Here is a 15,837-nt window from a genome sequence, read left to right as displayed (position 1 = left end):
ATGTTACATGTGTATAATAATGAAGGCCTTTTCATTGTGTTTTTGGGAAAGTTATATATATCATTAATTCAGCACTGGTTTTTATTGCAGAGAGTTTATTGAAACCGAGTATGTACCAATCAAGCAAAATAACCCAAACTTTCCAATTCTAATAAGAGAATGCAGAGGTATTCAACCCAGAGTTTGGGCTAGATATGGTATGTATCAATGTGACAATTTTGTAAGGACTGGCCGTCTATTTTTGCCTGTAATTTTATCTGTATTCTCTATCATTATAACTGCTAAAAGACGCGTGTCTGTTGCAATAAAGACAATGAAATTGAACAATGTGACAGTGAAAAAGCTGTAAAGATCAATTTATGATGTTATGTGTAGAATGGCCATTCTTTATTGATATCATAAATTATATTTTCTTATTCTGTATTTTAGAATTGGGACAAGAAAGCAGTTCATCTCTCAGTAACCTAAGCAAAGACGAAGTAATGACAGTGGTTACTAAAATTGCAACAGCTTAACCAGTAGATTATATGAAATATGTCTATATCCATTTTATTAGATAAATAAACTCTTGTGTTGGTTATTGAATGATGAGTTGTGTTTGAGTAAGTTTGATACTGGAGTGGGATAATGTTAATATTTATAAATTATATTGCATTTCTTTGATAAATGACATTTTTTTTTTATTGTTTTGTTAAATAATTTTATGCAGAAGCTGTAGATAATATTAGTCAAAAGTTCTCAACCATCTGTAAGAGTCAAAATTTATTTTAAAAATTTGATCAGATACGTTTTATATTGGAAATCATGTTGGACTCATTCTCAATAGTCTGTGATAAAATAATAACAATTGGTATTTTAACTGTTAAAACTCTAAAAGGGTAAAAGTTCACTCTAACAGACCATAAACTCTTGGATCGGTTTGTATTTTTTATGATGTTACATTCTTTTTAAAGAGACTCTAACATCTAATTTTGCGCAAACACCATGAAGTGACAGTTTTCCCGTAACTTTAATGAACTTTTTTGCAATGTTAAAAGTATGAACTTTTTAAGAATTACGCTTTATAAAATCTTAAAATTCTCAATTTATCGCAAAAATTGATGATTTTAGATGGTGTATACAGAAAATATTGCCAGTCAAGCCTTTCGTTCAATGTTCACCACATGCGCATCGATTGATCTAATCGATTGTAAACTTTTCAGCAAGAGGATAAAAAACACCACGAATTTCGTCATATTTGGCTAGAAAATGATCAAACGAGATGAAGACAAAACACAATTGCTTGAAGTGCAAACTATATATTTTGTAAGAGATAAACAAAATTAACTCTCCACTGTATATCAATACACCATTTTATTATAAGAATATTCGTCAGGTATTTCTTTTAAAATAATGATCTGAGGTCGTAACAAATGTAAAAAATTCTCAAGATTAAGAGTGAAGACGCTTCATTTGTCGTTCATAATCATGTGCGTGAATTATTTTCACTACCTGTTTGTTTCTATAAAACTGTCTCCAATATTCCACTGACAACTTCTGTCATTAAAAATTAGTACAATGATGTAGATAAAATATCAAAGTTCGAGTAAATATTATGTATATTTTGAATTCCGGAACATCGCAATGGCGAGCTTATTATTGCATTGAATAGACCCAAACTTTCAATACGTGCTCAACTTCTATTCTTTTATTGAACTGTGTTTTAAAAAAAAGTAACCAAGATAAAGAAAATTAGCTGTAGTATATCTTTCAAATTGGATGAATGATAGGAAATGGGAAGCTTAAAAAATTACAACAAAAGAAATGTATAGTTATCCTGTCAGAAACCCGGATCTTTCCATAAATTTATAATTTGTTTATTATGTTATATACATTCCGGGTTACTCTTAAAACATTTTCTAGATCTATTACATCATATATGATAAAGTAGACTCTCTGATCTCTGATCTCTGACCCTTTGCTGTAATCTAGACGAATTTAATGCACCTTAACAGTAAGTATTAAATATAGTGGAACAAATATTGCTGTGGATATACATTTAAACTGACTTTGAGTTTGCTTTATACAAATTTTTTCATTCAATTCACAGAATAAAACTTTAGTTTATCACGGACTTATAGCGGACGCGAATCTATCCAAACACCGCCTACATGTGTACGTTATTACGTCACCGGTGTTGCGTCGACAACTATTATTTGATATAACCGTTGTCAATTATCAACGGAAAAAGTATAGGTGACTTAGATGATAAGCGCGAGTGATTGAACAAATTAACGCCGTTGTTCAAAAAGTATTTTTTTCTATTTTTTCCTCGCGAGAGGAAAATTATTATTGTCATATATTGTTAATATATAGCTGTCTCCTTAACTTTTCATTAGCGTAGTCAAGTGGATTGGAGGGGGTCACACGTCCGCTTACTCTTTCATATGTATATGAATCAAGATGGATGGGTTGTATCCGCTTTTGCTATTTTGACATACATATAAACTATATTCTAAGAATAAATTCGGATTTCTGTTGTTTAAGATTTGCAGGCGTTCTATGTGTTCTGCTATTTTTTTTTCAAAATGTCACGAAGTTTTTCCTTCATTTAATCACTAAGAAAGAGTTAGTTTAGTTCAAGAACTATTTTATTCAAAAATATACATATAAGTATATAAATGAATCTGGATTCTTAAACTAAAAGAAAGAAAGAAAGAAAAAGTTAATTATATACATGTATATAAAGAGGTTATCCGACTTTACATAGAAGTCGTATGCTAACAGACTTGTATTTTGCAACAGGATATTCCCTTCTGCATCGAAATATATCAATGTATGGAAATCAATAACGAACACAAATATAAACCTAATTTATTGGATTAAACATTCCATCTTTTTTTCTTGACATTTTAACAAAAATATGGCATGCTAAAAAATTTATAAAAGTAGAATACAAATATAAAAAAAAACATCTATGTTCCATTTATTTGATATTTTATTGATAGAGTTATAGGAATTTTTAATGATCTTTTACAAACCGTCGTTTAAAAAAAGTGACATGATGGAGTACTTGAAACTTACACTTGCTTCAATTCAATACCATTTAAGCAACCTGGAATCGATGCAAGCGTGGACGCGATAAGTGGGAAATCTTTATCATCAAATTGCTTCTCGATTGCATCTATGTTTCATCAGATAGAACCAGTTAATGGCTGTCATTGAATTGTTATAGACCAACTGTCACAGCCATCAACAAGAATACACACCGAACGTCACTTGCCGGAGTGAATGTGATAAATCATTGGGCGATGTGATTCTAGTAACGATTGTCGATTCTGTTAAATCAATCAAGTCAAGTTATGGACCATTAAAAATGAGCTCAAACTAAGCTACATAGATGAATTTTCCCTTTTTTATAAATTGTATATAGGAATTAGTTTAAAATCATATCCTTGTACAAATAAACATAGATGTTTACCTTGCAACGGAATTTTAACATGTTACTGTATCAAGGAGAAAATTAAATACCTTTGAGGACAATACCAGTATTTGTTACGTATTGACTGAGGAAAAGTATGAGTGATGAGTTGACCAAACACACCCCTGCGAATGTGTTCGGAATGTTTTCTTTATCGTTGCTAAGTAAGTAATAAATCCAGAGGTGCTCGAATGAAAGTTCACGAGACTTCACCAATATTTGTTCACTTCCTGTGAAATTTCGAGCGGAAGTATAAGTGTTCGGATAATATTCTCAAAATACGTAAGTACTGGTCGTTTTTCATATCATATCCTACTGTGATTTATGTTAAAACGGGAAAAGCTTTCAAGATGTATGTCTTATTTTACCTTCTAGCAGTTATTTATATTTAACGATAATATTCAGAGCAGAGTTATCGTTCGTGTTCAAACACGTGTAGAGTGGTTGAAAATATAACCACTGGGTTGCTTAATAAAATCATAGCCATGTTTGATGCTTGTGGTGTGCAATACCATGTTTTAAAAAAAAATGATGGGTGTCTGTTTTGCATTAAAACTTAGTATATCGAGCCATTGCCAAGGAACATTCTGCATATAATGGTATAGTCTGTTTCACTATTGATGTTATTACTAGGTCAGGCGCGGATCGAAAATTAATCCTCAGGAGGGATCTCTTTTAAGCATGTTAGTTGTTGCAACAGCAGACAAAAAAACTAATTTTTGTATAGTCACATTTATTTCTAGAACACATTTTATTCACCAATTAATGAAGATAAAGTTTAAAATCTATAAACCTCTAGATTTTATATTTGTCTACTATATTAAGAACCTAGATACATGTACTGTGAAATAGACTTTATACACGAGGTACGATTTTTACTGCGAAACTGAAAGGGTCAAATAAAACCACGTGGTTTAAAATTTGAATGACAATAACATTCGCAGGGGTGAAACATACATCCAGTGAATATTTCATTCACTTTCTCGTAAGAAAATCGACCGACTAAAATAAATCCCGGCAAGACTAAGATACCAGTATGCAAAATCCAGCTCTAAACAGTTTTAAAAACGACCTGTCTGCGTATGAAATAAGGAAACATTGCCTGTTCCTTCGATGTAATATGCTAAACGACAAAAGCGACACTTTTTTTTTACTACTACTCACTTTATAGAAATAGTTGAAAATAAAAGAATCAGAGAAAGATATAGTCAGTAAAATGCTTTCTGTGTTTTTTATACTGGCTAGGAAGGAAGCAATCATGTAGAAAAATACACAACCCGTTAACGTTGGTTAAATACTTTTCTGCAATTTTAGTTACCTTCATAGCGGTATGAAACACAAAAAAAAAACAATCTTATTGTTAAAAAAGATTTAATATCAACGCCAGAGGAACTGTTTTACATAATTGCTCATTATTTGTCATGTGGGTTAATCATAGCAATACCTATACGTCCATAATTTACATTATTAAAAAATATTTTGAATTCAACTTTTAAAGTTTACAGAAGTTTTATTTTTTTAAATTTAAACGTTGTAACACACTTTAATTATTAACTTAGAGCGTGACAGGGACTTAGTTGGCAATAAGCCAGCAATCAGACTCATGCCAATAAAAAACTTTTTAAGAGAGATATTGATATAGCCATCATTGTCGTCCGTGAAAAATATGAAAATCTGTTCATCATAATTATGAGAATCGACATACTAGCATATTCTTCCTAAATATAGACCATGACATCTGTTTTAACTGATAGAATTGATATACATGCAAATTCGTTATCTTTGCACTGGATGTATTCATTATATAGTGAACTTATCCCCTAGTCATCTCATCTCCCACGGAAAATGGCTATATAGCAGCCTCCCTCGGAAAAATGGATATATATATATATATATATATATATATATATATATATATATATATATATATATATATATATATATATATATATATATAATAAGCACAAACATTGCAATAACTCTCAAATTGACATATACCTGCCCATAGTGAATGATAAAGATATACATAAAGCACAGAGAAACTCACCTTTTTGGAGCTCAACCTCCGCCCCGGCCGGGGCTTGAACTCACGACCTCTGGAACCCATTCTCTTAGCAGTGAACGGCCACCGCGCTAATGGGTTCCAGAGGTCGTGAGTTCAAGCCCCGGCCGGGGCGGAGGTGGAGCTCCAAAAAGGTGAATTTCTCTGTGCTTTATGTATATATATTCCCCACGGAAAACTGGCTATATTGAGTTATTTCCCCTTTTAATAGACAGGTTACCACTGCGGAAAGCCTACCACGTGGTAAATTGTCTTCTTTTTTCATTCTCGTTTTGTTTCTGACTGACCAGGGTTCATAAATGCTTAGCTTCTCTCATAAACTACTTGGCAAATCTTGTGTGTATTTTTTTTAAGAAAGGAGGGGTGTAAGATTATTGAATGAACCACCTCTCCAATTCTCCAAATATGATTCCTTTGAGGTATAAACTTTTAAAATTAAACCACTGAACATTTTACAGAAAGTTCACCAGGATAAAATTTAAGTGTAAAATTTTTCTAGTACAAAGCATAATTTGATCATCCCTGGAAAGCTGATAAATTTGCTTGTGTCCAGTGACCTGGAGCAACCGTAAACGAACCGCAGCGTCATTTTAACGCGCCCCGTCACGCCTATAATTACCATACAAATCAACAGAAAACACGAAATAATTATTAACTCCCCGTGTTTTCATTCTAGTTAAACTATCAGTCAAAACGCCTTATAGTTTTTGTTTCAGCAGTTTCTTGGACGAAAAATTACCTTTTTCCGAGATTTTTACCAAATTGACATAATAATAATTATATTCGCTTCGCCGCCTTGACGTCAAAATTCGATTTGCCGGTGTAATGAAGAATAATGACCCCCGTAGAATAATGACCGGGGGTCATTTTTCTACGTAGAAAAATGACCCCCCGGTCATTATTCTACGCAGAAAAATGACCCCCCGGTCATTATTCTACGTAGAAAAATGACCCCTTTGCCTGAAGAATAAGTGTCATTTTCATAAAAATGAGCACACTCCACATGAAGAAAAGTGACCCCTGTAGAATAATGACCCCCTTGTAGATTAAAGTTTTTCAGTATATTTTTTTATTATTTGTGAAATAGTCTTTACACTATTGCAATTTTTACTGCTGCAGTTTACAGAAAGTAACAGAAATTAAAATTCATATTCAAATAAACTTAAAGTGAAAGAAGGGGTATATCTTAGAAAATAAAAATCCTTCCGTTATAACAAGATATTGACGTATTGCATCGGGGTATGGTTGTCATCTTAACAATTACATTTACATATATCTATGGTGTTCCGATAGGGCCACTTCGACCTTAGGGCGAAGATGCGAAGTTGCAAATGCGATAGTGCGAAGGCGAAAGGGCAAAAGTGCGAAGATGTGACGACGAAGCGCGAAGATGTGATGCCTAAAATGCGAAGGTGCGAGGGGCGAAGGAGCGATACTTCTATCGCTCCTTCCCAACTTTGCACTCTGGCCTTCGCATCTTCGCACTTTCGCCGTCGCCTTTTTTGATTGCATTCAGCAAGTCTCGGTCGATTACATAGAATTTTATACAGGCACCGTACTCGCCAAGGTTTTCAGATTAATCCATGCTATTATTGGTACGCATGCGCTAGGCCATCGCGCTTACTATGAATGTTTATAAATATTTTAATGTGTAAATGTAACATATATGTTTACCAGTGCTGGCTATGCCTAATCATTATCTACTCCACACTAAATGTAATGTCCGCCATAATGTGTACATATGCACTTCCAGACTCAGGACTGTCACTTACCAGCCGTCTCTTTACCCTGGACCAAACCCAGTAACAATGTAATTTCATTATGCGACACTCCTTGCTCATGCATGGATCTAGAGGGGGAAAGAAGGGGGTCCGCCCCCCCCCCCCCGGAAATTCAATATTAATAATTTCACGCAGTAAAAGGGGAGAGGGAGTTCGGACCCCATCCCCCTGGATAATTTTATTTTATTAATTTTATAAAAATAAAATTTCCAAAATATGCCTCGGACCATTTCAACGATGGAGAGCTCCGCAATTATAAAACATAGGTAATCACAGATTACAAAGCTCACCGAGACGAGGCATCACCTTTATGAGGCATCACCTTTATGAGACCACCTTTCTCATATTATATGAAAACCATCCTTTATGATCTTGGATATTCATGGATTCTGTTTGGAAACAATATCGTATATCATCTGTTAAAAAATTGTATGTTATTCATATGTTCATATGTTAATCAATACAATAATATAAAATTAAAATTGCATCCTATCATAATTACAATATATATCATATAATACCATAAAATACCGTAAAAAATTGTGAGATATGATATTGTAACGTATGATATGACATTGTATTGTGTGATACATTATTGTATTTGATCAAACAATACAATATCATAAAACATAATACAATATAGTATTATATGAAACAATATTAAACTGCATCAATACATCATAACATTGAAACATATGATATATTATATTGTATAATTAAGCATTGAATCATTATTGTTTGAAAGATGTGGTCTCATAACTGCAACGGTGTGTGCATACAAATAGTATAACGCGCGCTAGCGCGTTATGAAAATTTGTTTGCACTCATTGTTGCAGTTATGAGACCACATCTTTCAAAAAATAATGATTCAATGCTTATTTTTACGTTTTTTAAACATGTATTTCCTTCCCGCAAATATGATTTTTTTTTTAACAGGCTCTGTCTTATTCAACAAGTAATGCGAAATTAACAGAAAGGCCACTGGAACAGCCGAAATATACTGACAAAAATAGTACGCAGCGTTTTAAATTCTAATAACACAATTGTTTTTTTTCTTTCTGTAATTTAATGAATTTACTCTTGGTATACTTAGAAATTAATCAATTGAATTAATTTAAGTGCCAAAATATATTTACATCAATGAAATATTTATCAGCGTAAGTATAATATCAGGTCTTTATCCGGTTTGAAGTCGCGAGAAGAGTCAGTTCTTGTTCTTCGAGAAATACTGAAGAAATACTGAATGTATTCATACGCACCAGATTTGGTGATTGGGTCTTCTGTGTTGTGTGTAAATATCACTAAAATTAACTAATGCAATTTAATAGAGGGAAAGAAAGTGAATGTAAACATTATAGTATGATATTGTATTGTATGATACTGTATCATATTTGATACGTAATATGATATTGTATTATATAATACAATATAATTTGATAAACATTCTATCATATCAAATGATACAATATCATGGGATAAAGTAAAATATTATATAATACAATCATACTATACACATTGTATCATATGATACAATAATATATATTAAAATCTCATAAAATACAATTTCATGTGATATGATAATATATCATATAAACCAATATCATATTATACAATATCGTATGATACGATATTTTATAATATTACAATATCATAGGGATCATGTTACATCATTTAACAACAACCATATCTATCTATCAAGCAGATTTGAGTGAGGTAGGAGATTTCTTTAGCATCCTTGATAATGGAGATCAGGCTCTGCATCTGAAGCAACCTCTGCGTTTCATATATAATATAGTTAAATCAACTATGCAAGCTATCTTTCTAGCTATAAAACATGTGACCTGTTCCAAAAAACTAAACCTCATCAAGAATCATAAACCTATGGCTCTGATTCAGCATTCAAGCCTGTCAGGTGCATCAGTATCATAAGACTATATCAATGCAAGATTGGTGAAGTTAGGACCAGTAATAATACGATATCGTCATCAGAGGGCACATGTTTCAAAAACTTTAACCAGCTCTAAAAATCTTAACCTCCTCCAGCATCCGAAACCTGTGGCTCAGATTCAGCATTTAAACCTGTCAGGTGCATCACTATAATAAGACGCACCATCCATACAAGTTTAATGAAGTTAGGACCAGTAGTAACTAAGATATTATCATTAGAGGGCACCTGGTCCAAAAACTTTAACCAGCTGCAAAAACCTTTACCTCCTCCTGCATCTGAAACCTATAACTCAGATTCAGCACTCAAGCCTGTCTGGTATATCAGTATCATAAGACACACCATCCATGCAAGGTTGGTGAAGTACGGACCAGCAGTAACTTAAATATTGCTATTTAAGGCACCTGCTCCAAAAACCTAAACCTCCTCCAGCATCTGAAAGTTAGGAACCAGATTCAGTAGGTCCAGATGCATCCTCCATGTAACTTTGGTGAAGAGAGGACAAGTAATAGCTTAGATACAGGAGCTGCAACTAAAACTTTAACCAGCTCCGGACGCCGACGCCGGGGGTATAGCATATGCTCCCATTGACTTCGTCTCGGTGAGCTAAAAAGGCGAAAGCGCGAAGATTCGAAGGCGAGAGTGCGAAGTTGCAAAGGCAAGAAGCGGTAGTAGTATCACTTCTTCGCCTTCGCAACTTAGCACTTTCGTCTTCGCATCTTCGCGCTTCGCCGTCGCATCTTCTATATTCTCCATATTATTCATGAATTATACTTGCATTGAAGATTTCCGCAATACAAACTGCTCGGTATACAAGAGCATCACCCAGAATTAATGATGAAACCAAAATTATGAAAAGTTTACTCCACTGTTAGGCATTATAGCCAAGCTGAAGTTAGAGCCATTTCGCCAGTAGAGGTTAACGGCCAATAAGGAAAATCGTCAAAGTGCTGAGAGTACTCGTACAGAAAATATATTTTACTTTATCCTCGGCATACTTTAGTAAGTTTAGTTAATATCATGATGATTAATGCATCAATAGTTTGTATGAGCATTGGTAACGTTGGATACAACAAAGATCGTGTGATCAAAATCAAGCGGGATACAAACCCCTAACATGGGTGTTAACCTCTTATTAACGCTTTTAGAAACAATCTTTTCTTATTATAATCGATCAGTGTTTATTATCTATTAAGATTTACTATAGTCAGGTACTCTTCACAAATTTGCTCTAAAAGAATAAAGTCAATCCATGATCACAAATACAACATTACAACAAATGTTTAGAATATTGATGTTCATGTATTACGCAGAAGAAAACAAAACTAACGCAGAATGCTTTTTTTTAAAATCACTTTCCCCAAGAAATGTAAATAAGAAGTATTCGTATTCCTACGTTATGCCCCAGTCACACATTCACGGATTAAATGCCGGATTAGCTACGGAAGCGATCCGGAATCATTCGTGGCGATATGTATTGACCCGTGGCTTTTCCGTCTGTTATCGTATCTAAACGTAGCAATACTTGTATAGCTGCGACAATTTTTGAACATGTTCAAAATTCCACTACGGATGAAACCACCGTAGTACTTCCTTAGAAAAACTTACTAAACCGTTTTAGAAGGTAGAAGTCCGTTTTAACTCCGTATAAATCCGTAGTAATTCGTATGTATCAATTTGTATCCATTCCGAAGTGCATCCGTACTAACTCCGTATCATTAGATTTTCCGGTGTCAACCGTGGAGTTGATCCGTGAATGTGTGACTGGGGCATTACCTGCCCCCTTAGTCTTTTTCCATAAAGATATATACAAGTATCATTCTTCGATTGACAATTCATTCACCAATGAATATTGCTTATATTATTACAACAATTATTCTTTCATGATTATTGTTCGTTAATTATTACACAATATGCTCATTGTGTATGAATTTTTCTTTATATGCGTCATTTCCCGCCGTTTGTCGACGAGAGAAGTAACGTAACTGTTAACAATCAATTTGTGGCATTGTAAGAGTGTTTTGCGTGTGCTTGCTACGGATAGGAAAAACTATATACAGCGATTTATTTACAAGATCGGTGTTTATAACTTTAAAATCAGTTGAACAGAGTGAAAAATAAAGTAATTTCAAAGTCATATCTTGGATACGGGGTAACCAATTTCTATTCATGTTTTTTTTTTGGGGGGGGGGGTGGGTCATTTTTTTATGGGGGTCATTTTTCTTCATGTTTAACATGAAGAAAAATAACCCCTGGGTCTTTTTTCTTCAAAAAAATCCAATTATTCTTCAGCTAGGGGGGTCATTATTCTACGTAGAAAAATGACCCCCGGTCATTATTCTACGGGGGTCATTATACTTCATTACACCGGCGTAGTCAGATTTTATGGCTTCATAAATATACTATTTCCTAATTTCACTTCGAACACGTACACGAGGGAAATTTTCACAAAGGTTAGTCACAATAAAAAGCAACATGAGCACATAAAATTAATATTTGTTTTATTTTATTATCAACTTAAGGTCTACTAAGAGTTACAGTTTTTTTTAATCGCCGAGTGTATTTGTCGGCCGGGTACCCCGATCATCGACTGGTTTATGTACCATAAAAACAAAATACTATTTTTAAATATTACATTGTTAAATTATTTGTAGCAGTTTATTCAATGTCTACGCCAATTTTCACTAATATTCTTAACTTAGAAAGGGTTGTCTCAATAATTTCCGTACAACCCTTGTACGCATGGTTAGTAAAAGCCATGAATAGAAAGCCTAAAATGTGAAACGGGGCCTTATCAGACCATATGTTTGGCATCATTCATTATATGCTATTTTAAGCTTTATTTTACTTTTCAGTTTGCAACGCGGTTTGGGAACAACTTTATGACAAAACGGTAAGCAAACATGATAAATAGACAGCGCTGCCTACACCATTTTTCCCAATACACAGAATATTAGAATATAGCTGGAAAGTTAAAAAAATTTTATAAATAAATTTGATCATTGATAAAAAAGAAATAAATTGGTAGATGAATTAGGGTAGGACATGCAACCGGAGAGAATGGGTTTTTTTTTAAATTTTTGCATTAAGATAGTGAAAAGTCACTCTGTTTTTATCCCTTTTGAACGAGATTGCGAATATATGAATCAATCGACAAAAAAAAGAAGAAGAAGAAGTTAAAACCAAGTGCAACAAGCAATTCACATCCAAGAAGCAAATTAAGTGTTTTACATAACAGATTCTCGTGGTATTATTACTAAAGTACTTCAACAGCTTTATGCATGTATTTCTGTAACATTCCGACAAAACAAATGATATATTTCTTGAATACCATCTGTGACAAGCCCTAGGGTACAAACCGAGCACAATATGGACCAATAACTTAATACATGCTTAAAACATGGCGGTATAGTACGAAATCGTCGATGATGATATTTATTGGGATAATTCAATTTAAACAACACGGATCGGCTCTTACAAGTGATGGTCACGGTTGACTTCATACTAGGGGATCAATTGTTCCTGTCTAACTCGCCGTACGTTCATGCTCATTATCTCACAGTCATAAAGTAAGTGCGTAAATGTCCTATTAAATCCTGAATGATTGCGAGAACTTAACACCACTCCATGCAATGAATTGTGTACTACGATGCACAGGTCAAAACATTACATGTATTTGTACGCCAATACAACATGGATTGTAAAGAAATACACCGTAGAATTTAGTGGTGCTGAAAAGTGTAGTGATGTTGATATTTAAAGATTCATTTATCGAAAAAGTTTTGAGTTGACGAAATGTGAAACACGGGAACTTCCAACAGTATATCCGATGGACAACGTTACGGAGCCGGGGGACTTTCCTGAGGGGGTGTCTGGGTACCGCCTCTACCACGGCTATGTCAGTGTCATCGTCTGCTCTACAGGGATAGTGCTCAATGTTATTAACGCCGTCATCTGGTCCAGTAAAAACATGAGATCGTCCACAAACCTCATCTTGTCCACGCTGGCTATCACAGACATTGTTTCTCTGTCCATGTACCTTGTTTACGCCGTCTATTTCTTCCTTACCACAGGGCCAAGTCAACAGCTGAACCACTCGCAGGGGTGGATGTACGTGGTGGTCATAGCCTTCCATGAGTTCATCGGCTTCCACACCACGTCCAACTGGCTCACCATTTCACTGGCAATATTTCGCTTCATCAAAGTGTGTCACCCAGACTTGGCTAAAACCTGGTGTAACAAGGAAAGAGCAAAGCTGACCATATTGATAGTCTTTGTTGTGACTATACTAGCCACATTCCCCTTCTATCCGTACTATGAAGTGTACAGTAGTTCTGAGGACTACTCTAACCTCACCGGGTACTGGATTAGGAAGACCAAGTTTACAAGAAACCATGTACTCTACCAGACAGTGTTACTGTGGCTGTACGGGGTTGTGTTCAAAGTGTGTCCATGTATTGGCATGGTAGTCTTAAGCGCTTTGATGATCCGGAAGTTACGTCATGCACAGAAGAGACAGGCGACGTTTATTACTGGTCCCGATAGCCAGGTGAACAACCACAGAGGGTACAGTCACACCACCGTCATGCTCATCATCATCGGCCTCATTTATGTCCTCATGGAACTTCCCATCGGCATATCAGCCTTCACTTCCGGTCTACAGGGTGGTGAAAGCCATTACTTTTATTTCATGTTGTATTCTGAAGTTGGGGATATTTTAGATTTGTTAACGCTTCTAAACGCTACCGTGAATTTTGGTGTATACTATGCTCTAAGTAACCAGTTTAGAGCTGTTTGCAGGAAAATATTTCTCAGAGAAAAAGTATTAGACGTCCATTGTGTCTCTGATACATTGGAAATGACTGAACCAGTCACTTCCTCTGTAATATTCACGATTTCATTGAAATGGAAATCCTTTAAACAAAAAGTTCATCTAGATAATTGAGCGCAATTGATGGTGTTCTCGTGTCCAGCAAATTAAGTGTCATTTTTAATGATCATATATTAAAGTTTGATTTAATGACCCCAATTTGGCATAGTCAATTAGGCATACCCGAAGTATTGCTTGAATATGTTTCATTGTGACGGCGTGCCATTTTAAAAGTTTATTTCCATGTTCTCCATTAATTAAGAATGATTTGTTCTTTTATTCTACGTATGTATATCATTATGGGTTGATTCTTGATTCACAGAAATTAACGAAGAAAACTATTAATCTGTAACCGAATCTCCATGAATTATAGGAAAAGCAAGTACTTAGTTTTTGCATTCACACAGCTGTAAATAGCAAATGAGTTACGATGTTCTTTTGATAGAATCCAACGACACAACTCTTGTATGTAACATACAGGTTTATTAATTTTATAGATACATTAAATCACCAATGTGCCAAGATTCAATTTTGACACATAAACGACGAACTTTGGGCTTGATCGATAAATAACTGGAATCAAAGTTGTCCATACACAAAAAGCATCCTTATAATTCTAAATTATTTTACGTTGCATTTTCTCTGATAAAGCGTTGAATCCTTTCTATGTCGAGAGTAGACTTGAGATTTATAGATTTTGTTTTTGAAACATGAAAAATTGTGTATGAGAAGATTAAATTCAGATGAGATCGTTACCTTAATACTATAATATTGAGATCACTAAGAAATGCCGCCCGTGAAACAGTGATGTATGAATAACGATACGATATTTATAAGAATAAAGAAAAAGGAGAATTCGATGTATGCATGTCAGTAAGTTATTTGGAGAGAAGCTGAAAATACGCGTATGTTCAAATTACATGATGTTTATTTTGTGTCTTCATCATATTTTACAATCTTTTTGAATTAATTGAAATATCAATTAATGGAAATTATTCTGTTGAAAATTAAACATTGTGCAGCAATAAAAGATAATAAATATTGAATATTAATCAAACATTCGATAATTTAAACTGCAAGAGCAAAACTTAGCCTTTAGTTTTCACTAAATAATTTGGGGGGGGGGGTCGACCAATTAGAAATCAATGTGTACAATAGTTTTATTATTAATGTTCAAAGTTTGTACATGTATATATACATGTAAATTTTTCACCGTCATAAAAGGATTAGTTTGTGTGAATAGTCATTGGATACATTTATGGCTAAAATTCGGGCCAAGGAAGTTAACACACACTATAGGTTCTTTGTTTATCAAACAAATTTACTGGAAAAAAACCTTTTAGAGCATAAGATTGTATTTTACTAATTAATAGTTGTTGTTTTTTTTTAGACAATAAGTCTTCCACTGCACCTCACTGAATTCCACAAAATGGTAATGCATCAACCCACCACAAAAGTATTACTATCTTACGTAAGACGGTTTTGCATTTTTTTTAACAATTCCCCATAAAATGAAACTATTTTTTTCTGCAATTTATAACCGGGTTATTCACTGGCGCGGACAAAACACGTATCAATAATTGGAAATGCCCTTATCAGAAGAATAACATGCTAGAACAGAGATTCTCGTAACTACTATTTAATATGCAAACAACAAACGAACACTACGTATTACACTACATAAATATTTATGCACAAGTCACTGTTACCGTGCATTCT

The 15,837-nt window shown here is 34.1% G+C and overlaps 1 protein-coding gene across 1 annotated transcript; it reads left to right on the top strand.

Moving 5' to 3' along the window:
- The first annotated feature begins 12,568 nt into the window (after nt 1–12,568).
- Nucleotides 12,569–15,161, top strand: LOC105325107 (G-protein coupled receptor dmsr-1). The gene has a single exon (XM_011424488.4). It carries the CDS (start codon nt 13,078–13,080, stop codon nt 14,191–14,193), a length of 1,116 nt encoding a protein of 371 aa, XP_011422790.3. The 5' UTR covers nt 12,569–13,077; the 3' UTR covers nt 14,194–15,161.
- Nucleotides 15,162–15,837: the final 676 nt, after the last annotated feature.

Source organism: Magallana gigas, chromosome 2, assembly GCF_963853765.1.
Source record: "Magallana gigas chromosome 2, xbMagGiga1.1, whole genome shotgun sequence".
Taxonomy (NCBI): Eukaryota; Metazoa; Mollusca; class Bivalvia; order Ostreida; family Ostreidae; genus Magallana; species Magallana gigas.
Note: the sequence above shows the minus strand (reverse complement) of the source record. Positions and strands in the feature narration are given on the sequence as shown.